General features: G+C 39.1%; 2 protein-coding genes across 2 annotated transcripts; both read right to left on the bottom strand.

Annotated features, from left to right (window-relative positions):
• Positions 1 to 1,521: 1,521 nt before the first annotated feature.
• ascl1b (achaete-scute family bHLH transcription factor 1b) lies at positions 1,522 to 3,354 on the bottom strand. The gene is made up of 2 exons (XM_079865213.1): positions 2,419 to 3,354; positions 1,522 to 2,136 (listed from the first exon to the last, which is right to left on the bottom strand). Exons 1-2 carry the CDS (start codon positions 2,981 to 2,983, stop codon positions 2,105 to 2,107), a joined length of 597 nt encoding a protein of 198 aa, XP_079721339.1. The 5' UTR covers positions 2,984 to 3,354; the 3' UTR covers positions 1,522 to 2,104.
• Positions 3,355 to 4,296: 942 nt separating this feature from the next.
• On the bottom strand, positions 4,297 to 16,612 carry LOC307154961 (malignant fibrous histiocytoma-amplified sequence 1). The gene is made up of 10 exons (XM_079865212.1): positions 16,152 to 16,612; positions 14,801 to 15,668; positions 12,952 to 13,243; positions 12,680 to 12,866; positions 12,421 to 12,593; positions 11,830 to 12,326; positions 11,479 to 11,627; positions 5,121 to 5,319; positions 4,892 to 4,959; positions 4,297 to 4,804 (listed from the first exon to the last, which is right to left on the bottom strand). Exons 1-10 carry the CDS (start codon positions 16,165 to 16,167, stop codon positions 4,791 to 4,793), a joined length of 2,463 nt encoding a protein of 820 aa, XP_079721338.1. The 5' UTR covers positions 16,168 to 16,612; the 3' UTR covers positions 4,297 to 4,790.
• Between the last annotated feature and the right edge of the window lie 4,744 nt (positions 16,613 to 21,356).

Raw genomic sequence — 21,356 nt, 5'->3', positions numbered from 1 at the left:
AGAAGGAGTGTGTGCGGAGGGTGCTGGGCAATTTAAGACAGCGTTTAGCATGCAGAGCCAGACAGGGCAAATCAACCTGACTGCACACAATCATGAGCCGTGAGCGAGAGAGAGAGAGATAAACAACCAAATGGAGAGAGAAAAAAACGGAGAAAGGACATTTTGTGAAGAATAACGGGAATATTGTCAATGTAAGGCTTAAAATCCAAGACTAAAATATTGTATTTCAGTATCTGGTTGCTGATTTGGAAAATAGTTGGAAAATTGAGGCTGTTGTTTTCCACACTGGGATTCCTTCTTTGAGAACTATCCTCTCTAAAATGAGAACTAGACAAAACTATAGAAAAGTGTCTAGATAAAAAAAAAAAACCAGAGGGAGTGAAAGATTAAAATTAGTCTGAATGAGGCCCACACCCGGCCCCTTTCATTTGTCGCCGGACCCAAATCAGGCTTTTGTGTGAGGCTCTGTAAAGTAGTGTCAATCATTCTGCTGGTGTTTTATCAGAGAAGAGAATTTTTTTATGAATTCGCTCTTCACAAATTAAAAGGACCTCCTGCTCTAAGTGCTGAAAATAGGTAATACAGACAGAAGTTAGACATCACAATGCCACTCGTACACTGGAGCGACATCAAAGTGCCCAAGACATCCAATCAGATTTATGTTGAAGGCACAATGTGATGAATATGGTGTAGCCCTCACACAAAAGTGCTTTTGTGTCACTTAAATCAGAGGCCATTCAAAATCAGCACGGGTCTGTCTGATTGGATGATGGCGAAAGGCCTTACAGTGCATCCAAACTTCACACGCACAATAGAAAATGCTAATTTTCATGCACTCAGAAGCTTGGTGCTCGGTTGACTCACATTTGAAGCACTTTGAAGGATGTCATTTGAAGCAAGAATAGATCTGCTTTTTTGCATGATCCATTTTAAATGGGGAGAGTTTGAACTGCACAAACCTAAACAAGTCTCCTTATCTTTGCTGATAAGACTCCTGTATATATCTGAAAGACAAATTTAACAGGAAAACAGACATTGGTAGGAAATTTTGGATGCCCTCCAGGACAGTTAGTTCATCACCATTAGTCTTCAGTTGACGTCTATTCACAGCCTCCATAGGTTGGTACGGACACATTGGTTGCAGCACAAAGGTATTCGGGGGTTATAAATTGCTTTACACTTCAACTTTTTTGTTGTTGCTTAAAAATTAACTGTTCACACACTGTATCCCAAGGTTGTGTTCCTTCTACAGCTGCCTGTCACTCTCCTTTGTGCTTATACAGTAAATGACTCCCATTAATTAAACCATGCTGACATACTCAAAAGCCACTTCTTTTGAATATTTGAAATCAAGAGTGTATCTGTAGTGGTTATTTCCATGTAAATCAGCACTATTCTATTATATATACTTAAGTATCTACATTTGTGTAAAGTGTATTTCCGCAAGCAAACGTTTATTTTTCAAACTTTTTAAACATATTTGGCGTTGGTTGATTTCAAACAAACACAAGGCAATTATCTGAATAAATAAAGTCTTTATTTTACATAAAATAGGTTTTCTCTTATAAAAAATTGCATATACACAAGTTTGTAGAAAAACACACAAGTGCACACTTTGATACAAAAGTTATTCATCCAGTACAAAAACGCTGTCACATATCTAGAACAAAATATTATAATATACAGGTTGCATGTGGGCTGCCTAGTGTAACGTTAGTGTATTCCCCTAACAGATGGCGTTTATGGGACCTGATACTATTTTTCCTCATTCGTTTATCTACAACTGGTCACCTCGATATTTGTACAATGTGGAAGGAACGAACTGGCTCATTCAGTCGCATTTACACATTATTGCATCAACGGGGCAAAATGTTGAATACAGAATGGGGTGACAAGACAAAAGTCAGCAGTTTAGACATCCTCGCTCGTCTCAAATCCAGTGCAGTTCTAACGTTTGGAAACGTGCGAGTGTTGCATTTGTGTGCATGAGCACATTGCTGGAAATGGCCCTCTGTGTGTCCAGTGCTCATTCAATGAACTCGGATTCTTCACAGGCACCAGCAGACAACGTATCTCCGACCGGTACCGGTCTTGTGCTGTCCATTCAGCACCAATCTTTAGTAGTCAGTGAAGCACCTGTAATAGAATAACAACAGTTATGAGTCACAGGCATACACCAAAAATGAATACAATTCAGATAAAAACTGAGGGTTTTCAACCAGAAGGTAATCAAGAAAAAGATATAGAACTCTTTTCTAATGGTATGTATCTATGCTGTTATAATAAAGTGTCAGAGATATAAATAATTTTTTTTTTTTTTTTAAACTGGAGGCCCCTGGTTTGGCTGAGGGGCCCATGGGTATGTAAAAAACAAAAAAACAAGTTGGGTCTGAAAGCGAAAAAAAAAAAAGTTCGTACCTGATTCATATCTGTCGAACCATGTGGTGAAGTCCAGCAGCTCTTGCTCCTCAGAGCTGAGAGGCTCGTAGCTGCCTTCATCAGAGGAGTAAGCAGAACGAGGAGACTCCGTGCCCGCAGAGTACGCGTTGGAGACCGATGGAGACGAGACACCGCACTGCAACACAGCAGACACGGCGTCGTGCTCGTCCAGCAGCTGCTGAAGCGCTCGGATGTACTCCACTGCCGAGCGCAGCGTCTCCACTTTGCTCATCTTCTTGTTCGCCGCTCCGTTCGGCACATGCTGGCGAAGCGTCTGGAAGCCCATGTTCACCTGCTTGACGCGGTTTCTTTCGCGCTCGTTCCGTCTGGCCACCGCCATGGGCTGCTGTTGAGGGATAGTATAGCCGAGTCCGTTGAAGGTCAGTCTCCTCTTGCACCTGAGTAGCTCTGGGCTGCTCGAGCGCTGTCTCTTCAGCACTTTACACTCCATGTCCTGCTTCGCATGAGGCAGGAGGGTCTCCGAAAACGGCTGATAAAACGAGTCTTGCGTTATTTGCGTCGTGGCGATGACAGTTGCCTCCATGTCGCGTCAAATAAATAGATAAATAGATGAGGTGAGGAGTTTGCAAGTAATGCGCCGCTCTCGTGCCTTTCGCGTGGCTCGCAAGAAACGATACACCTGTTAGGCGAATGATTTGAGGGGAAAGCAACTTGCTCTCCCTTTTCTACACGTGCGCCACACCTCCACCCCCTTTCGGGCCGCACGCTCCTAAAGGAAGACCCCGCCCCCTGTATGAATCCCCTGCTCGGGCTTCGCGCGCCGGGCGCGTGGCTTTGACAAACTCAAAGGAACTATTCTGTGCGCTCACTGCGCCACGCTTATGAGGCATTGCCCATCTCTGTGGAATCATGCTCTCCCGGCGCACGCGTAGGCCTACATGTTCCGTGTTGTGGAATGTAAAACGTGCCAACTATTGATATTAAATAGAACGATGGAGTGACGTCAGTTTTTAGAAGTTCAACTATAATATACCTGTTGTCAGTCTGCGGGTTATTACCTAACAGCGACTTACATGTTATTAACAAAAAGTGCCAAAAAGTAGGCTATCATGGTACAAATAGCCTATCAAAGAACCATCATCAACATGGAACTGCCACAGTTTTGTTAGGGGCATAATGCAAACAAGTAGCCTGAATGAGAAATTTAATTTGAATATAATAACTTTTATCCTCTAGATTGCATAGCAGCCTATGGAGGAAAAATAAGTTTTTATAAAGACTTTTTTTTTACCATAATTAATATTTTGATCCGATTTTTCATTGTCGGGATCAAATGTCTCCACAAAGAATAGTACTGAAATCGCCTAAATTTTGTGGATCAGCCGGTCCTAATGAGAAAAAAAAAAGCACTTATTAACTCATGTCTTAACAAGGCTTAGGTTTCGGGGATATAAAATAACATTGTCTCAATTTAAATATAAAGTTAAGTCAACGGAAAGCCTTGTGTTTGTGCTTGCGCGCGTGCCAAACCCCAGATTGCTCCAAGCTGAACCGTCAGTCATAATTATAAGTATAGGCTACTGTAAATCTCGTTCAAACAAATCAACTGGCATAGACAGCATGCTAGGCTATACTTACTTTATAATGAAGTAAACATCGGAACATAAATGAACAGATGGAAATTGAAAAAAGAGTCAGATAAAAAGAGTTTGTGAAAAATATAACTAGGCTATATATATAAAAAATATACTCTCTCTCTCTCTCTCTCTCTCTCTCTGTGTGTGTGTGTGTGTGTGTGTGTGTGTGTGTGTGTGTGTGTGTGTAAAAATTGCTACTTGTGTTGAAGTAAACAAGTAAGTAAGTAAGCAAGTATGATCTGACAATACAAGACTTGGTAAATTCCATGGTACTTTGGTATGTGGATATCTTTATTGGACAATTAACTAACATGATAAAGCCAGGACTCCATAACAGCAAGACTTTAGCCCTCAACAAATAGTTCTCAAACAAAATGTGTCACGTAAATGATTGGATCACCCCCTAGCGGCGACAATATGTTTCTACAAGACAGCATATCCACTGAACAAATTTATAACTGTAGATTAAACAACAAAAATGTTGTGTATTTTCACCTAAATAACGTTTGATTGTCCATTCTAGACACATTTTAAAAATATATAAACATTTCCTACATTAGGCAACTAGTTCATTGGTTTGGAGCAATTACCATTTACAGTGTTGAATATATTAAGACAGTATTTTTTATGCTCACAATCAAGTTGATTATTAATTAATTTATCAATCACATAAACCTTTTACATCAAGTCAAGTCATTTTTTTTTGTATTAGTTCTTTGTTGCATTATTATTTCAGGTGTCCTCCCTTCAGGTCTAGGCATCAGGAGCTGCATACAAAAAAAGTAATTACAAAGAATTATAAAAGGCAGAAGAATAAATGTGTGTTGTATTTCTCTGTAAATAAATGCATTTACTTCTAGGGAGCAGCAACTCTGTCCTTCGTTGGTGACCATTACGGCAAGTTTGATTCTCCTCTAGTCCTCTATAAGACAGAACACAGTACTCAGTCACCTGATTTTATCTTAATACGATTAAAAACAAGATGAGCCTAACATATAATTCAATAAAAGAATATGACTATACAACGAAAGCAAAAATGCTCTGTTGAGAACACAAAACAAGACGAATCAAATGACAACTTACACATTAAATGGGTTTGTTCCGAAATCTTCTAACCATTCTTGCCAGTCATTCCATTCAAAGTAGTCATCACAGTCCTGGGCCTTGCAAGGACTGTGGACAGTCTGGTACAACCCTTGCCACTGCTCTGTCAGTGTGTTCAGCCGTTTCATAATCTCCCTTATCACTTTCCATGCTTTCTGGATGTCTTCTGAGGTTTCAACTACAGGAAGAAACATTTTGAAAATGTACATTACCAACATTAAGTACAATGCAGGCTACTTGTACAGTGGTTGTTTTTTTGTGAGCTATTGTAATCCAGTGATATTTTCTATGATCAGAGTCATTGTCAACTGTTAATTTAAAATATAGTTAATTTAAAGGTATAGCGGAGGATTTTCTTTTTCTGGGTGGATCAGCAAGACTATTGGTCCTCCTAAGTGTCAATCATTCTGGTGATATGTTTACGTAAGGCCGTCGTACGTGCTCGTCCCTGAGTAGTTTTCGCTTTCTGCGCATGCGCACTTTCAGGTGTATATGAGTGGTGAGCTACGGTTTCAACCATTCCTTTGAAAATGGCAAGAGAAAAAAAGTCTACGAGGTGTATGAGAAGAAGAGAAAGGCCGCAGAAGATAGAAACAAGACCAGAGTGTTTTTGGGAGAATATTTCACATGATGGCGTGCACTCAAAACACAGGTTGGGCTTCCCACTGATGCCTCAGTCACGAAGTTTCTACTCGACAGGTAAAGTTTGGCATGCTATTTGGAGAAATCCATTTAAAATCACTGCTAGTAAAAGTTAATGTAAGCTATGATTAGCGATGCTAGCCCTGGCACAAGTCACGCACCGCGTAGACAAGTTAAACATCTCGATTTGCTCTCTCGTGCACACGTTTAATAGGCGTTCCCTCTCGGGAGCAGAGTGTTGCGCATGTGCATTTTTCCAAAAAGTGGAGAGGGCGGTTCTTTTCTAAAATTCGGGAAAATCCTCCGCTATACCTTTAAAATATAGAATTATATTTTTTTATGAAAAAAACACAGACATACATACATGTATAAAAATAAATCCAAACTTCAAAGCAACTTCTGCGTCCATCTTCAGGCCTTCTCGCTTTCTAACGTCCCTGCAGCGCTGGAAAGCTTTTCCAATATTAACGCGGGTCCTAGCTCTTGCCTGATCGTTCCAATTATATTCCTCTGACCTTTTCAACTTTGGTAATATCTCAGCCATCTCTCTTTCTACAGTCTTTCTAAAAAAATGTCCCGCTTGTGCACTCACTTTCTCAATACCTCTCCAACAAAAATGTGTTATATACTGCTCCTGCGTTTTTTAACGTTATAAAAGCCCATAGAAAGAGGTCTACATGGAATTTTCAGTCCCAGTCCAGTTAGATTCTGTCTCGTTTTGGTGTCTATAGGCTATTTTTTCCACACACGTTGCTTCATATCTCAAGTGACAGAATTCTGCGTGCTGTTATTATTAGATTATTGTATTTTTGCCGTGCAAATATCTCTATCTTCCCTCCTGTATCCGCAATCAGCAATTCAAAACTTGTCCTGCGCCGCACTCTATTGCATCGGGTCAGGATTGCACACCTCTACTTTGGGGCTCAGTCTGTTTTTACTGGATATTTGATTAAATTGATGCAGCCTTTGTGACCATAAGAGACTTCTTTCAGAAATATAAAAAAATCGGTCGTACACACGTTGCCAAGAGAGTCGAGTTTAGGCAGAAGGGTGACCTCTGACGCGAAGTATGACATATGACCCTTTCACCGGAAGTCGACTGTCTCGTGAACATGCGCATGGCCGTTGCTGGAAGCCAGGGATTAAAGTTTATAAAGTTTTAAATAAGGATATTTTTTCCTACAGAAACCCATAGCTTCACTTCTGAAGGCATTTATTAACCCACTGGAGTTTAGATTACTTTTATGATGGATGGATTCGCTTTTTGGAGTTGAAAAACAATCGGACACTATTCAAAGCCATTACAAAGCTGGGAAGAGACTGGATGTTATTTAATATACAGATGGTGGTCAACCAGAATGAGACTTTTACCGCCGCCGTTCCCGCGGCGGCAAAATTGGGATGTGTATTTGCTGCCTTTTACCGCTGAGTGGCGCTGTAATCACAGACTTTGAAAAGTGTCAGTTTATTCTCTTTATGACGTAATCTGCCGCGGCAGTAATTTGAGCTGAGGTCACAGATAAATTCAAGATAAATATTGTGGTTAAACGAATTCAAATTCATTAAATTTAAACAAAGTAGACACACGTTAACATTGTGTGCCCAGTTTTTCTATAATTTAGAAAGGCTATGTCAATAGGTTACTTGTCATTTTCTTCGTGTTATTTTAATGTGTTTGTAGATTTATTAACTGAAACATAACAGTGAAATAACTTAAAATAATTTACCGTGAAATTAAAACATTTTCAGGACTTGCAGCTCCTAACCGATGTAGTCGGTTTAAGCATTCTTTGTTATATTCAGAACTAAATAGCCTTACATGTTACAAACTTTTAAAACAGAGAAAATAGTAGACGTTGGCGATTCTGACGGTAGCTCTGTGGTCAAAGCATTAACAATAGCCTCTCGGAGCTTCAAACGATCTGAGATCGAATCTCAGTGTTGCCGACAGTGTTTATGTTTTTCCGTTCTTGATGCTTGAATATGTATCTGTTTATTAAAGTCAATCATCTTGTTTAATTATCAATTGTACATTACAACATAAATTTGCTACATTCCCGCTGCAAAGACGACACATCTGATGAAGGAAGACTGTCAGCCGATTGCACCAGAAAATGAAGATGATTCGTCTTTAATCTGCTAAATTATTTTTGTGTGTGTGTGTGAATCATTCACGAGATTGAGATGACTGACAGTGATACCCGGCCATATCAACGGAAGACATTTTTCAAAACAGATCGAACAAATCAGAAAAATACTTTCAATACAGTATTGCTTTCAATTAAAAAATAAACAATGAAAATGTAAAATAAAAATAAAATTAATTAAGTTTGAAAACCCATCGCACATTTTAAGATATGAATAAAGTGTCGGGACAGTTTATTTATTTAAACAGGGTTGCATCGATAGAGTTTATTCCCTTTGTGATGCAACATAAGAAACACAGAATCTTAGGCCTATTCTTGCAACATTTTAAATTTCTATTGTCAAAGAAATTGCAGCTAAATTAAAAAATTAAAACGGTACAAAACGGAAAAAGTTCAAAGCAACATAAATTAAGAACAGGCATTAAGAACTTTGTCTCTCTCGCGATGGATATTTTTTTAGTAAGTTTGGTCTCCCTCACTGCGCGCGGCGAGTCTTTCTCGAAATTAAGCATTTCAGCGTAAAAAAACACCATACAGCTGATAATACTGTATATGTCGCTGTGTGTCATCCACACAAATCACGAAAGAAAAAACTGTAACAAATAGCTTTTGTTCCTTCAAAGATACAACATGCCTTGCTGAATTCACCTTACAATAAAACGAGGTGGGTCGCCAATAAAAGAGCTCTGTATCTGCTAAATTTAAATTGTTTGTGGAAAACCTATACAATCAATAAAACTACAATATATAATTTAATAAGATATAGGGCCTACTGTACATAGGCTATGGACTTTTGGAGATTTTGAGATTAATCCTTAAAAGAATTTTGCCTTTGCCTCATCAGGCTGGCTCCGACACTCTCCATATGAAAGACGGAACATTAACACCTCTGTCCTCCACCCCCACGATAAAGCAAAGTATTGCCTTCTCCAAACCCCCCACAGGCTAGCTGAGTTTGCAAAACAAAACAAAGAGTTTGCCACTCGTCGTGCCAAACAAATTATAAACTTCAATATTTAATTCAAAACAATCTCAAAACGCTTTGTGACATTTTGAAAAGCCGTGGATGCATTACTGCCACTGGAACCATGAACGCAACAGAATACTGGTTCTGATTTTATTGTTTGTCGTTTAAACGTCATATATATGAATTATTATAGGCTACAGAAGTAAAGTCATTGTATAATATTTGTTCCTTAGTGTAAAATGGAAATGCATGGCGATTTTATTTTGTAAATAGGCAAAAAAAAAATGTTTTAGAAGACAAATCTCTCTGCATCAACAATAGACTATAAAATGCATTAATAGGCTAATATAAAAACACCAGTAGTCCAAGTTAGTTCGGGATTCGAACCCGTGTCATCTAAATGATCGTAACGTACGTTCAACCACTCGGCCACTATTCACTCGTTGCGATACGGCCTAACGTTCCAGTGTGTGTTCGCTCGCACGAGCGAGAAACGCTCTTCATTCAAATGAACGCGCCGCCGCATTTGTTGAACACTAATTCAACATGCCAGAATAAAACCTGGCTTTAGAACAATGCATAGCGCCACTCGTCGTGGTGTGCCAAAAAATTACAATAATTTAGTTTAATTTATTTCAGTGTTAATGTTTGAGTTAAAAAATCCTCTACAAATTAAATTAACCCAAAGTCGGCTATAAGAGTCCTTTAGGCTACGTAAAAAAGCAAAGGGCTTACAGTCTTAACATTTAGGCTACTTTGCTTAAATTCGATACATTTATTTTCAGTAGGGCCTAATACATTTGTAGGGATGTAATTTCAGTATGCTTTACCAACGCTATGTATTCAATTAAAGTTCCAAGAGGTCTGGTCTCTATATTTCCTTCCCAGCTGACACTTATATGCAAGTGCACAGCAAAAATCACAACTTGTGCTTGCTGCGAACGCAAGTTATTTAAGGTGTCTCAACTGTACACAGTCTACCCTACAGTGTGAATTCGTTACAAGGTTTCATTTAATTACATTAACGTGCAGCAATTTGTACAAATAGAGTCTATAGGCCTACTGTTGTAGACATTAAATAATCTCATTTAGTATCATATTTGTTAAAATATTATAATGTTGTTTTTTCAATCTATGTTGAATATGAAAAGTGAACAGCATGAGTAAGATAGTATGCATTATATCGAGAGATGGATATGGAGTGGGTCAGACATGATTTTGACCACTTCATTAAGTTTTGTTGAGTAGAAACCTTTTTTTAAAGTGAATTTCGTTTTCTATAAATTGTATCTTAATTTTAATCATTTTTTCATCACCCAATTGTCTGGATTCAATAAGTAAGAGAAGCAAACAGACACTAATCATAGAGGCGCCCGTGAGGTCACTTGCATTGCACGTCAGCTGGAGCGCATCTCATCCTCCTAACTTAACGAAACTCAGCGTATGCCTCACACAGACATGATAAATACATCAAATACACAAAGCTTGAAATGTCTTCAAACGAAATAATTCAAAACGAAAAAGAAAAAGGCTACTCTCTGATTATGTCTTTGTGCATTTCTCTCTAGGTGCGTTCACTACAAATATGGCGATCGTCAACTTCATCTTTGCAGTCGACACTGTCAGAAAACACTAGTTCATTGATAAAAATCATATGAAGACAAGGCATATATTAAGTTATTTTAGCTGTTATGAGAAAAATAAATCTAACAAAACCTAAAATCTAAATCTAATAAATAAATAAAAAAAATATTAACGCCAATTCAACATGCCAGAATAAAACCTGATTTTTGAACAATGCGTAACGCCACTCGGCCTGGTGTGCCAAAACACTACATTTTAAACTTCAATGTTTAATTCAAAACAATCTCAAAACGCGTTGTGAATTTTTTTTAAAGCCTAGCCTATATACATTAAGGGCATTGAAACCAGGATCTTAACTAAAACGTGTTCCGCGTAATCTCTCAAAAATTATGCCACACTACTCCATGTAATTTTTTTTTTTTTTTAAGGACTGCTTTTGAAATCACTATAAATTGTATCGCTCACGAGAGCTCTTCGTTTATCTAATTCCTCAATAGAATAGTAAAAATATTCAGCGTCATTGCTCCTAACATCGTCTCTATTTTTAACTTTTGATTCTATTTTTTCAGCTGTAAAATTGATTCTATCTTTGGTTCTATTCTGTTGTAGCCTAATAGGCCTATTTATATATATGAAAAATATGCCTATTATTTAACCCACTTACATTTTAAAATACGGCAATTGCTGCTGTTTTGCACAATGTCCCTTTGCGCCACCTGGCGGTCATTTCGGGAACGACTTTGAAATGCGGCTGGTTTATTTTCGCCGCGGTAATTTCGCCGCGGCGGCTGGCGCGGCGGTAATAGGCATTCTGGTTGACCACCATCTGTAACCCCTATTGTGTTAGATTGAAAGAAGATAGCCATATACACCTAGAACGGCTTGAGGGTGAGTAAATTATGGGTGAATTATTCCTTTAAAAGGAAACTTGCAAAACTTGCACACATAAAAAGGCAAAAAGTTAATGTATAAATGTAATCAAAAAGAGGGGTCTTACGTTCACTCTCTTTGCAGCGGATCTCAATGAACTGATCCTCATCATCACAGCGTTCTCTGAGCAGAAAACGTTTGTTGCCACTGCACAGCATACACTGGTCTTTTCCTATCCAGTATGGAGAGTATAAGGAGCATGTCCTGATGACAAGCCTGTAAAGCGACAGTATTACAAGTCATAACAGTCATCCAAGGTAATATTCACAATCAAATCAGTTTAAATTAGCTTTTTGAGCAAATTATTCTGGTATCTGGGTTGATGATGCTTTGCACATTCACTTACAGTGAATAAATCCAAAATGTTCTTCAATGTATTTCGTTATTTTGTCTAAAAAAGACAAGCATAAGCATTCACCTGTGGAAGAAACCATGTGGAATCTCAGGTAGGAGGTATACATGGATGTTGAGGTCTTCTGTATTGTCTGATTCCCACTTTTGCTTTACCTGTTCATTGTCTGCCAGGTTATTCGGGAAAAGACAAGCATCTGGCTCGTACACAATTGGATTTGAGGCCACCCAGTCTTTTTTTGGACAGAATTCGTTGGCTTTTGGATTGAGAGGACTGTTATGTTTGGTTGACAAACATACATCAAAGTGTTTTAGTAGTGAAAGGAGACTCCCCTCCTTCTTTCTGGACCCAACAACCTCCTCAATTAGCTCTTCATCATTCTTGCCGTAACTCTTCTGGAGCTCAGTCCGCACAAGGATCCTAATAGCCACATTGCTTAAGGATGCTCTGTCTTTATAGTCACTGATCCATCTTTTCTTCTGAATTACAAGTGCGTTTTCTGACTTCAGCTGTGCAGCGGAAATCTTGTTCAGTTCCTGGACCAGGTCATGTCTCACAATAGTCTGTGTCAGAATCAAAAGAAATAAGTGATGAAGGATTTTAAGTGATACACGGATAACATTTAATGGTTGTAGTTTAAATGTTTGACGCATGAACCTTGAACAGTGAGATGAGGAATGATGGTTTCACAAACACAGAACCTGCCAATTCTGGGATTTCCTTGTACCACATAATGACACCAATTCGGTGAAGATACTGAAGAATTAACCTCAGTTTGTCATCGTCCAGTGTATCATGTCTATTCTTCAGCTCAGGCAAGAGGACAATTCCTGTTAATAGGTGCAGATTTCAGACTTTAGAAAATGATCAATTAAAGAAACTAATTTAAGAACAAACAAAACAAAAAACTACTCACCATGCTCTGGAATATCACCGTTCTTCACAAGGTCATAGATATCCTTCTCCACATCACAGTAGCTCCTAGGTAAAGTCTTTTCAATGTTGGGGAATGTTTCTTTGTTCAAAACATCGTTTTTGATGCGAGTAAGTAGTCTGTCAATGTCTTCCTGTTTAGTGCAATCTATAAGTATAAATTCAAGGACCTAAAAACATAAGGAAATGAAGCAGATCATAGCAGCACATTTCATTGGATGCATATTTTAAGACAGCAATACAAAACCAAATTACCTTTAGTTTGTACTCAGTGAGTCTTTCGATTTGATGCATCTGGTCGTAGTTCAAAGATGGGTTGTCCCCATCCTGGAGGTTCTTTCTCCGCTGCTCTAAGGTATCTGTGTGCTTTTTAAGCATTTCCTTCACCCCCACATCGATGTGTTTTTTCTTTTCATTCACCTCAGTCTCTGTGCACTGGTCAACATGAGTGCCTACAAGCAGGACCACTGAGTCTGGTATCTTAAGCTGTAGATTTTTGATCCAGAACTCCACGTTCTCTTTGAAACTCTGGTTGTCCAAGTTGTAACTAAAATAAATGAATAAATATATAATTTTTTATATATATTCATTTAAATAAAGTTATTTTAACTTAAAGTTAATCTTAAAGGGGTCCTATTATGCCCTTTTACGAAGTCTTGAATTTGTTTTTGGGATGTTCTAGAATATGCTTTCATGCTTGACTATTCAAAACATACATTATTTTTCACATATTTTACATTATTACACAGCACTTCTCTCGTGGAAGTAAAATAATGTTTTTGAAACAAAAAAGCTTGTTGAATTGCACTTGAAAAAAATGTGCATTGCATTAACCCTGCTTGCATTTTAATGCATTGTATTTTTAGGGCTGGAATTTAAGCTGTGAATATTTCAATTCAAAATATTTCACACACGTTTTCATTTTGAAAAATTCAATGATCCATATTCACCTTTCAGATTTCACTTCCAAAATATTAATTCTGTTTAAAAATACAACCTATAATATTCGACAGGCAATTTGCTTCCACAAATTCAGTGGTTCAAATTCCACAGAAAATTCAACATTTGACATCCGGGAATGAGGAATATCAGTGCCGATTGATAATCTCCATAGCTGTTAGTCGACCTCATCAGCAGGAGGTGCTGTTGATGAAGACTAGAGCAACAGGTGAGAGAGTCATTCATTCAAAAAAAATGGATTTACAGAAATGGAGCAAGCGGTAAGTATTTGTGATGATTATCAGGGCCAGTATATGGAAAAGTCTTCACATTTAGTTTTGCACATGTAGCTTTCATACCGTGGAAGAGATTATAATGTTATTTCTCCATGCTGATGTAAAGATAAAACTTTAAATCTGATGTAGTAGACATATATTTCTCTCGGTTGTTTAGTTTTCTTAACTTTATATCGTTACAGCGTCTCTTCAACATAGCGACAACACTTTCTTCTCTAATGAAGCTCAACCAGGCCTTGTCCGCTTTTTTGCATTTTCCGTTGGTGGGAATTATTTTGATGAGTAACATTGTGACTTCATAAAATCCGGAAAAATCGCATTGTAGTCCAAACAAGCCGTTCGTTGTAGTTCTTGAAAAGGGGATTCTGTTTGGACTTTGAGCTTTGTAGCCTTGCAGATCTTTTTTATGCTCAACATTACACACTAACAAAGTTGAAAACGTGAAAAAGCATAATAGGACCCCTTTAAAAAAAATATCTAAAAAAATGAATTAATATATAAATAAAAATAAAGTTCATCTTGTATGACAAATATGTGCAAATTCACAATAAAAAAAAAAATCAATTGTAAAAATGTGAGAGGAGTTAAATGAATGTTAATTGTGAATCCTCTATAATATTCTGGTTTTGCCTATTTTATTGTCCACAATGCAGAGATCACATATCTGATTGTTTAGAAAAGTAATAATAGCCCATCCTAAAGCCCATCACACAAACGATTTAAAAGGACAGGCAAAAGTAATAAGAGATTCTTGCTAATAGAGGAATGAATTTTCATTGACTTGTATAGTGTGTTTAGTGGTTAGAGTATATTGAACCGTTTGATCTAACAGTAGAAAAAAGATTAAATGAAAAAAAAAAATGCTTTACCTGGAAAGGTTGATGGCAAGTATGACAAAGGCTTGAGCTGTTATAAAAACATGATGGGTGATGTAGTATTCCTCTTGTCCAGCAAAGTCCCAAAAGAAGAAACGGATGCCATCTCTATCAACTTCACTGATATCGATCCCTACAGTACGATCAGCCTCTTCCACTGGTACAGGGCAACCCTGCTCCAGACTTCGGCACAGAGTGGATTTCCCTGCCATGGAGTTCCCCAGAAACATGGTCTTCACAGTGTAGACATGGGGGGCGTTTGCCTCAAGCATTGAAAAATAACTCTGGATATCTCTCAATCCCCCAGTACAGACCTCCACAGGTGGCTTTCTAAGAGGGTTGCCATTAGCTTTGAACAGAGTTAAACTACTGTTTTGAAAGAGCTTGTCTGGTAGCTCATACAACTGGTTCCTCTCGACATAAAGTTCTTTAAGGTGTGAAAGATCCACAATAGGATCCAAATTCTTCAGGCAGTTGTTGGACAGGTTCAGATAGGTGAGATCTTGGCACCTGTTCAAATCGATGGGTAGCTTTTCAATCCGATTGGTGCTCAACTTTAAGAAATTAAGTTTCCCCAAAGATGGAAATACATTTTCTGGAATGGTTTTGAGACTGTTCTGATTCAAATAAAGTTTCTCCAATTGGTGTAACCCTCTAATCTCAAGGGGGAAGTCAGTGATCTCATTCCTGCTCAGGTTAAGCTCTTTCAGGTTTGTAAGTTGCGAGATGCCAGTGATTTGTTTGAGTCTGTTACGCTGTAGATCTACCCTGACAGCTTCTCCACCTTTCTTGAGTAGCTCAGTGGGAAGTGTTTTTAACTTCTTTCCAGAAAAGTCATCGTCCTTTTTGCCATTTTGATTTCCTATGTGAATATCATTGTTAATGTAAACACGTCACACACACACACACACACACACACACACACACACACACACACACACACAGAGACAACACAAAGTGTGTCATTTTATGCTTATTATTCTTTTTTTTTTTAAATAACCAACATACTCCTAACATCGTCAGATGACTTGGAGAAGCAAGGCATACATATTTCAACATGAATAATAAATGAGTGTTTTCATTCTAAACAGAAAAAAATAATTCAAACTCAACGTGAGTTTGTCAAGAATAACAATTATTATATCCACTATAATGATACACATTGATACAGCACGAAATGTTACATGACATGATACTACTATGATAAAGCAAATCCGGAGTCACCCTCACTGTACAGACAAACTAATTATAATAACCTATATGGTGTTCACTTTTCTTAGGTAATTATACATTCACACGAATCATTAGCGAATTTTGAAGATAAAGATAAAAAGTGTGAACATACCATTTAAAGTGGGCATGTTGTTGAGATGCTAAAGAAACTCTTTCGCTCGTCTGTGTGTCTGGTATGTAATCTACTTCCTCATGTCCCGTGGATCAGAGTGGTGACGGACTTTTAACAGAGCAATACGCCTGGATTTACTTTCATTTTCAAGAAAATGCAGCGGTATCGGTTTCAGATTCTCTCACGTGATTTACACAATGCAGCACTGCAGTGCCATCATCTGGCTAAAAAGTGCAACAGTGTGCTTACGAAAAGACAGAAGCAATGAAGTAAGATTCAACTTAAGTCACCATGAAGTCAAATTGACCATTCTTATTTTTCATGGAATATTGCAGTATTTCTTATAAAGGATTTATCTGTGCACATCTTTTTTGTATTATTATACATGATCCATTGTAAACAATCAAAATAACTTCCCTCCCACATGCAGCAGCTTGTTTGAGATGCGCCTTGCCTCGCCTGAAATGTAGACGAGAGTAGGCGGCTGCAGTGAGGGGAGGAGTGCAAGACCATCTCGCTGTGGATCCGGCCCCTGCGAGATCAAAGGCGGATATCGCGGGATTCACGCTCGTGCATGGTGTTGCTAATAAACTGGATGTAATTTAAGTTCTGTTGCTTTTAAATGAAAATAAATATAATGAACAAGACTCCCAAAGTACTTATTTAATTACATACTAAAGACGTGTTTATCAATCATTTTACTTTAGCCTACAGACATGTTTTATATAGTATATATTTTTATAAATATGACAACAATCAAATAACCCATCACACTGTCAGAGAGTTTAGGAATACTCACACATAATGTACACATAAAAACATAAATCAGTGTTTTAAAATCAAACATTTTAAAAGAGAACAATACATTACGGTTGTTTAAACCAATGAGCATTAAGCTGTGCCGTCAGCGAGTCGTTTCCCATCATGGCTTTTGATCAGCGCCACTGCGCTTGACTGCAGAATCCGACAGTTTTTTGACATACGTCAGCATGACATCAGAGCAAGTCGGACCGCACGCGGACACATTTCTAACCGGCATGTATCTCGCAGTGATCACCGGTGATCGGTTCTGCGCGGATTATTATGGAAAGCCAAAAGGGCCACAAGGTGTGAAACTGTTGTGTTAACGCAATTTACACGTCAGCACGCAATTTACGCATTAACACGTTTTGGCGCTTTTGGCCTTCCATAGAGTTCGCTCAGAGTTGGAGTAAATCACTCCGCAGAAGTAGCAGTGCTTCGCCTTCTGAGAATATAGTTCCCAGTATGTATACGGTTAGAAGATTGGCAGTGTCTCATGTGACCTTGTTATTTGTATACGCTGTGACTATACAAATCATAACATGCAAATAGGAAAATGTTGGCGTTATTTTGTATTGGGAGCAGTATGCTAGCTGGAGCCGTTCACCTCCAGTCTTTGTGCTAAGCTAGGCTAGCGGTGGGTGCGTCAGACAGAGTTACGGCACGCACAGAGATGAAAAGGGTATGTATGGACTTATCTAACTCTGGAGGATACGGTGAATAAGCTAAAGTCCCAAAAAGGCGGCGCGTTCCTTTAACCATAGGAAAAGTAAATTTCCTGCTAAATTTATTTTTTCATCTCAGTTTTTAGTGTTTATTTAAAATGCTTTTATTTTAATCTACATTCTGTTATTTCAATGTTCAGACACTATTATTTCAAGAAATGTAAAGCATTCTGGCTCGCCTGTTTGTCTCCTGTTCTGTGTGTGGTGGAAGGGGAGGGGTGTGTTGTGTTCAGCCCTGTAACGTTTCAATGTGTTTCTTCATCTATTTGCCCACATTGTCTTGAACTATGCTGTATATCTGTTTTGTGGTGTGTTTATTGTCATTTTTCATTAAAAAACGCCATTATTTTATATGAAAATAGATTTTTATGGACAAAATATTTTAGTTTTATATATATACAGTGAGGAAAATAAGTATTTGAACACCCTGCTATTTTGCAAGTTCTCCCACTTGGAAATCATGGATGGGTCTGAAATTGTCATCGTAGGTGCATGTCCACTGTGAGAGACATAATCTAAAAAAAAAAAATCCAGAAATCACAATATATGATTTTTTAACTATTTATTTGTATGATACAGCTGCAAATAAGTATTTGAACACCTGTCTATCAGCTAGAATTCTGACCCTCAAAGACCTGTTAGTCTGCCTTTAAAATGTCCACCTCCACTCCATTTATTATCCTAAATTAGATGCACCTGTTTGAGGTCGTTAGCTGCATAAAGACACCTGTCCACCCCATAGTCCACCCCATACAATCAGTAAGAATCCAACTACTAACATGGCCAAGACCAAAGAGCTGTCCAAAGACACTAGAGACAAAATTGTACACCTCCACAAGGCTGGAAAGGGCTACAGGGAAATTGCCAAGCAGCTTGAAAAAAGGTCCACTGTTGGAGCAATCATTAGAAAATGGAAGAAGCTAAACATGACTGTCAATCTCCCTCGGACTGGGGCTCCATGCAAGATCTCACCTCGTGGGGTCTCAATGATCCTAAGAAAGGTGAGAAATCAGCCCAGAACTACACGGGAGGAGCTGGTCAATGACCTGAAAAGAGCTGGGACCACCGTTTCCAAGGTTACTGTTGGTAATACACTAAGACGTCATGGTTTGAAATCATGCATGGCACGGAAGGTTCCCCTGCTTAAACCAGCACATGTCAAGGCCCATCTTAAAGGGATAGTTCAGGATTTTAGACATGAATCTCTATAGCTTCCCCATAAGCAGTGTGGTGCATTGACCATGACTTACCCCCGACAGCGTCCTGTGAGCCGAGCTCCGGTCCAGTTTTGGTCAAGATGAAATTAGTCCGGCAAGTTTGCTGGGGTCACGGCAATAAAGCTTTTTTCTTCTCAAATCAATATGTGTTCAAAAGAGTGATATATTTGCAGCACAAAACCGCTGTCTATGGAGAGGTCAGACCTCGTAATGGCTTGGCACTATTTTCTTCCCCGTCATATCACTGCGCGCTGCCGCTACCTACAGCCAGCTGGGAGCCGCGCACGTGTCACTTTGTTTATAGCTCGTAAAGAGAACGATAACATGTCTGACTACAGCAGCGACGATGAGAACATTGACTTCAACACACAGCCAAAAGGATTACAAACTGATCGCTCTTGGTGAGTAACGTTAGCTATGTTAGCTCGTTCGTGCAGCTGTTCTGAGCACGTAAACACTGCTGTAAACACTGCTGTAAACACTGCCGAACAACTGAAAAAGTGGTGTGCGCCTGCGCAGCTCCCAGCTGGCTGTAGGTAGCGGCAGCGCGCAGTGATATGACGGGGAAGAAAATAGTGCCAAGCCATTACGAGGTCTGACCTCTCCATAGACAGCGGTTTTGTGCTGCAAATATATCACTCTTTTGAACACATATTGATTTGAGAAGAAAAAAGCTTTATTGCCGTGACCCCAGCAAACTTGCCGGACTAATTTCATCTTGACCAAAACTGGACCGGAGCTCGGCTCACAGGACGCTGTCGGGGGTAAGTCATGGTCAATGCACCACACTGCTTATGGGGAAGCTATAGAGATTCATGTCTAAAATCCTGAACTATCCCTTTAAGTTTGCCAATGACCATTTGGATGATCCAGAGGAGTCATGGGAGAAAGTCACGTGGTCAGATGAGACCAAAATAGAACTTTTTGGTCATAATTCCACTAAACGTGTTTGGAGGAAGAAGAATGATGAGTACCATCCCAAGAACACCATCCCTACTGTGAAGCATGGGGGTGGTAGCATCATGCTTTGGGGGTGTTTTTCTGCACATGGGACAGGGCGACTGCACTGTATTAAGGAGAGGATGACCGGGGCCATGTATTGCGAGATTTTGGGGAACAACCTCCTTCCCTCAGTTAGAGCATTGAAGATGGGTCGAGGCTGGGTCTTCCAACATGACAATGACCCCGAAGCACACAGCCAGGATAACCAAGGAGTGGCTCTGTAAGAAGCATATCAAGGTTCTGGCGTGGCCTAGCCAGTCTCCAGACCTAAACCCAATAGAGAATCTTTGGAGGGAGCTCAAACTCCGTGTTTCTCAGCGACAGCCCAGAAACCTGACTGATCTAGAGAAGATCTGTGTGGAGGAGTGGGCCAAAATCGCTCCTGCAGTGTGTGCAAACCTGGTGAAAAACTACAGGAAACGTTTGACCTCTGTAATTGCAAACAAAGGCTACTGTACCACATATTAACATTGATTTTCTCAGGTGCTCAAATACTTATTTGCAGCTGTATCATACAAATAAATAGTTAAAAAATCATACATTGTGATTTCTGGATTTTTTCTTTTTAGATTATGTCTCTCACAGTGGACATGCACCTACGATGACAATTTCAGACCCCTCCATGATTTCTAAGTGGGAGAACTTGCAAAATAGCAGGGTGTTCAAATACTTATTTTCCTCACTGTATATATATATATTAGGGATGCCACAATTCTCAATATAATATTGAACCGTTCGGTACGACATCCACGGTTCAATACGCGCTTGTGAATTGCGGTTTTTTCGGTTTTACGTTTAAATAATTTATGTGCGTTTTATTTCTCTCCGAATTGACTGTTTGTGTGTGCCTGTAAGTCTACAAGCTGATAAGGAAATTCCCCGCGAGTAAATATTCAATATGCTCTAAATTTAGGGGGCGCTTAACCATCATTCCACACTTTAACATGGCGAGCGGCGGTGAAGTGAGGCTACAGTACGAGGAAGCGCCGGCGTCTTTCAAATCCGTGGTGTGGGGACATTTCGGTTTTGCCGTTGAGTATAGTGCCGAGGAAGAAAAAACGGTAAACAATAAAAATAACTGTGTGCAAGCATTGTTTTACACGTGTAGCCTACTCAAACGGAAACACTTCCAACATGACTGCACATCTGCGGCGCCATCACCCAATATCACTGTCTGAAGGCACATATGTTTATTTGAAATGGTCAATTTAAAGGGGTCGCACACCGGACGCGCAGCGCCACGTCTTTTAAATTCGAAAACATTATTCTCTATGAGTGTACGTAGCGCTACACACACCGTCGGCGCCTTTCGGCTCAGGACCGTGTTCAAAATCCTGCCGCGCCACAGAATGCCATCTATATAGTTTTACATTAAATGTACATTTATTTGTCTCAAATCGTCGTTAATGTATATACTGACTTCACCCTGTGCTGCAATATACATTTAGTTTTACATTCAT

Source organism: Squalius cephalus (assembly GCF_949319135.1).
Source record: "Squalius cephalus genome assembly, chromosome: 3".
NCBI classification, from domain to species: domain Eukaryota; kingdom Metazoa; phylum Chordata; class Actinopteri; order Cypriniformes; family Leuciscidae; genus Squalius; species Squalius cephalus.
The sequence above is the reverse complement of the archived record's forward strand: the minus strand, read 5'-3'. Positions and strand labels throughout refer to the sequence as shown.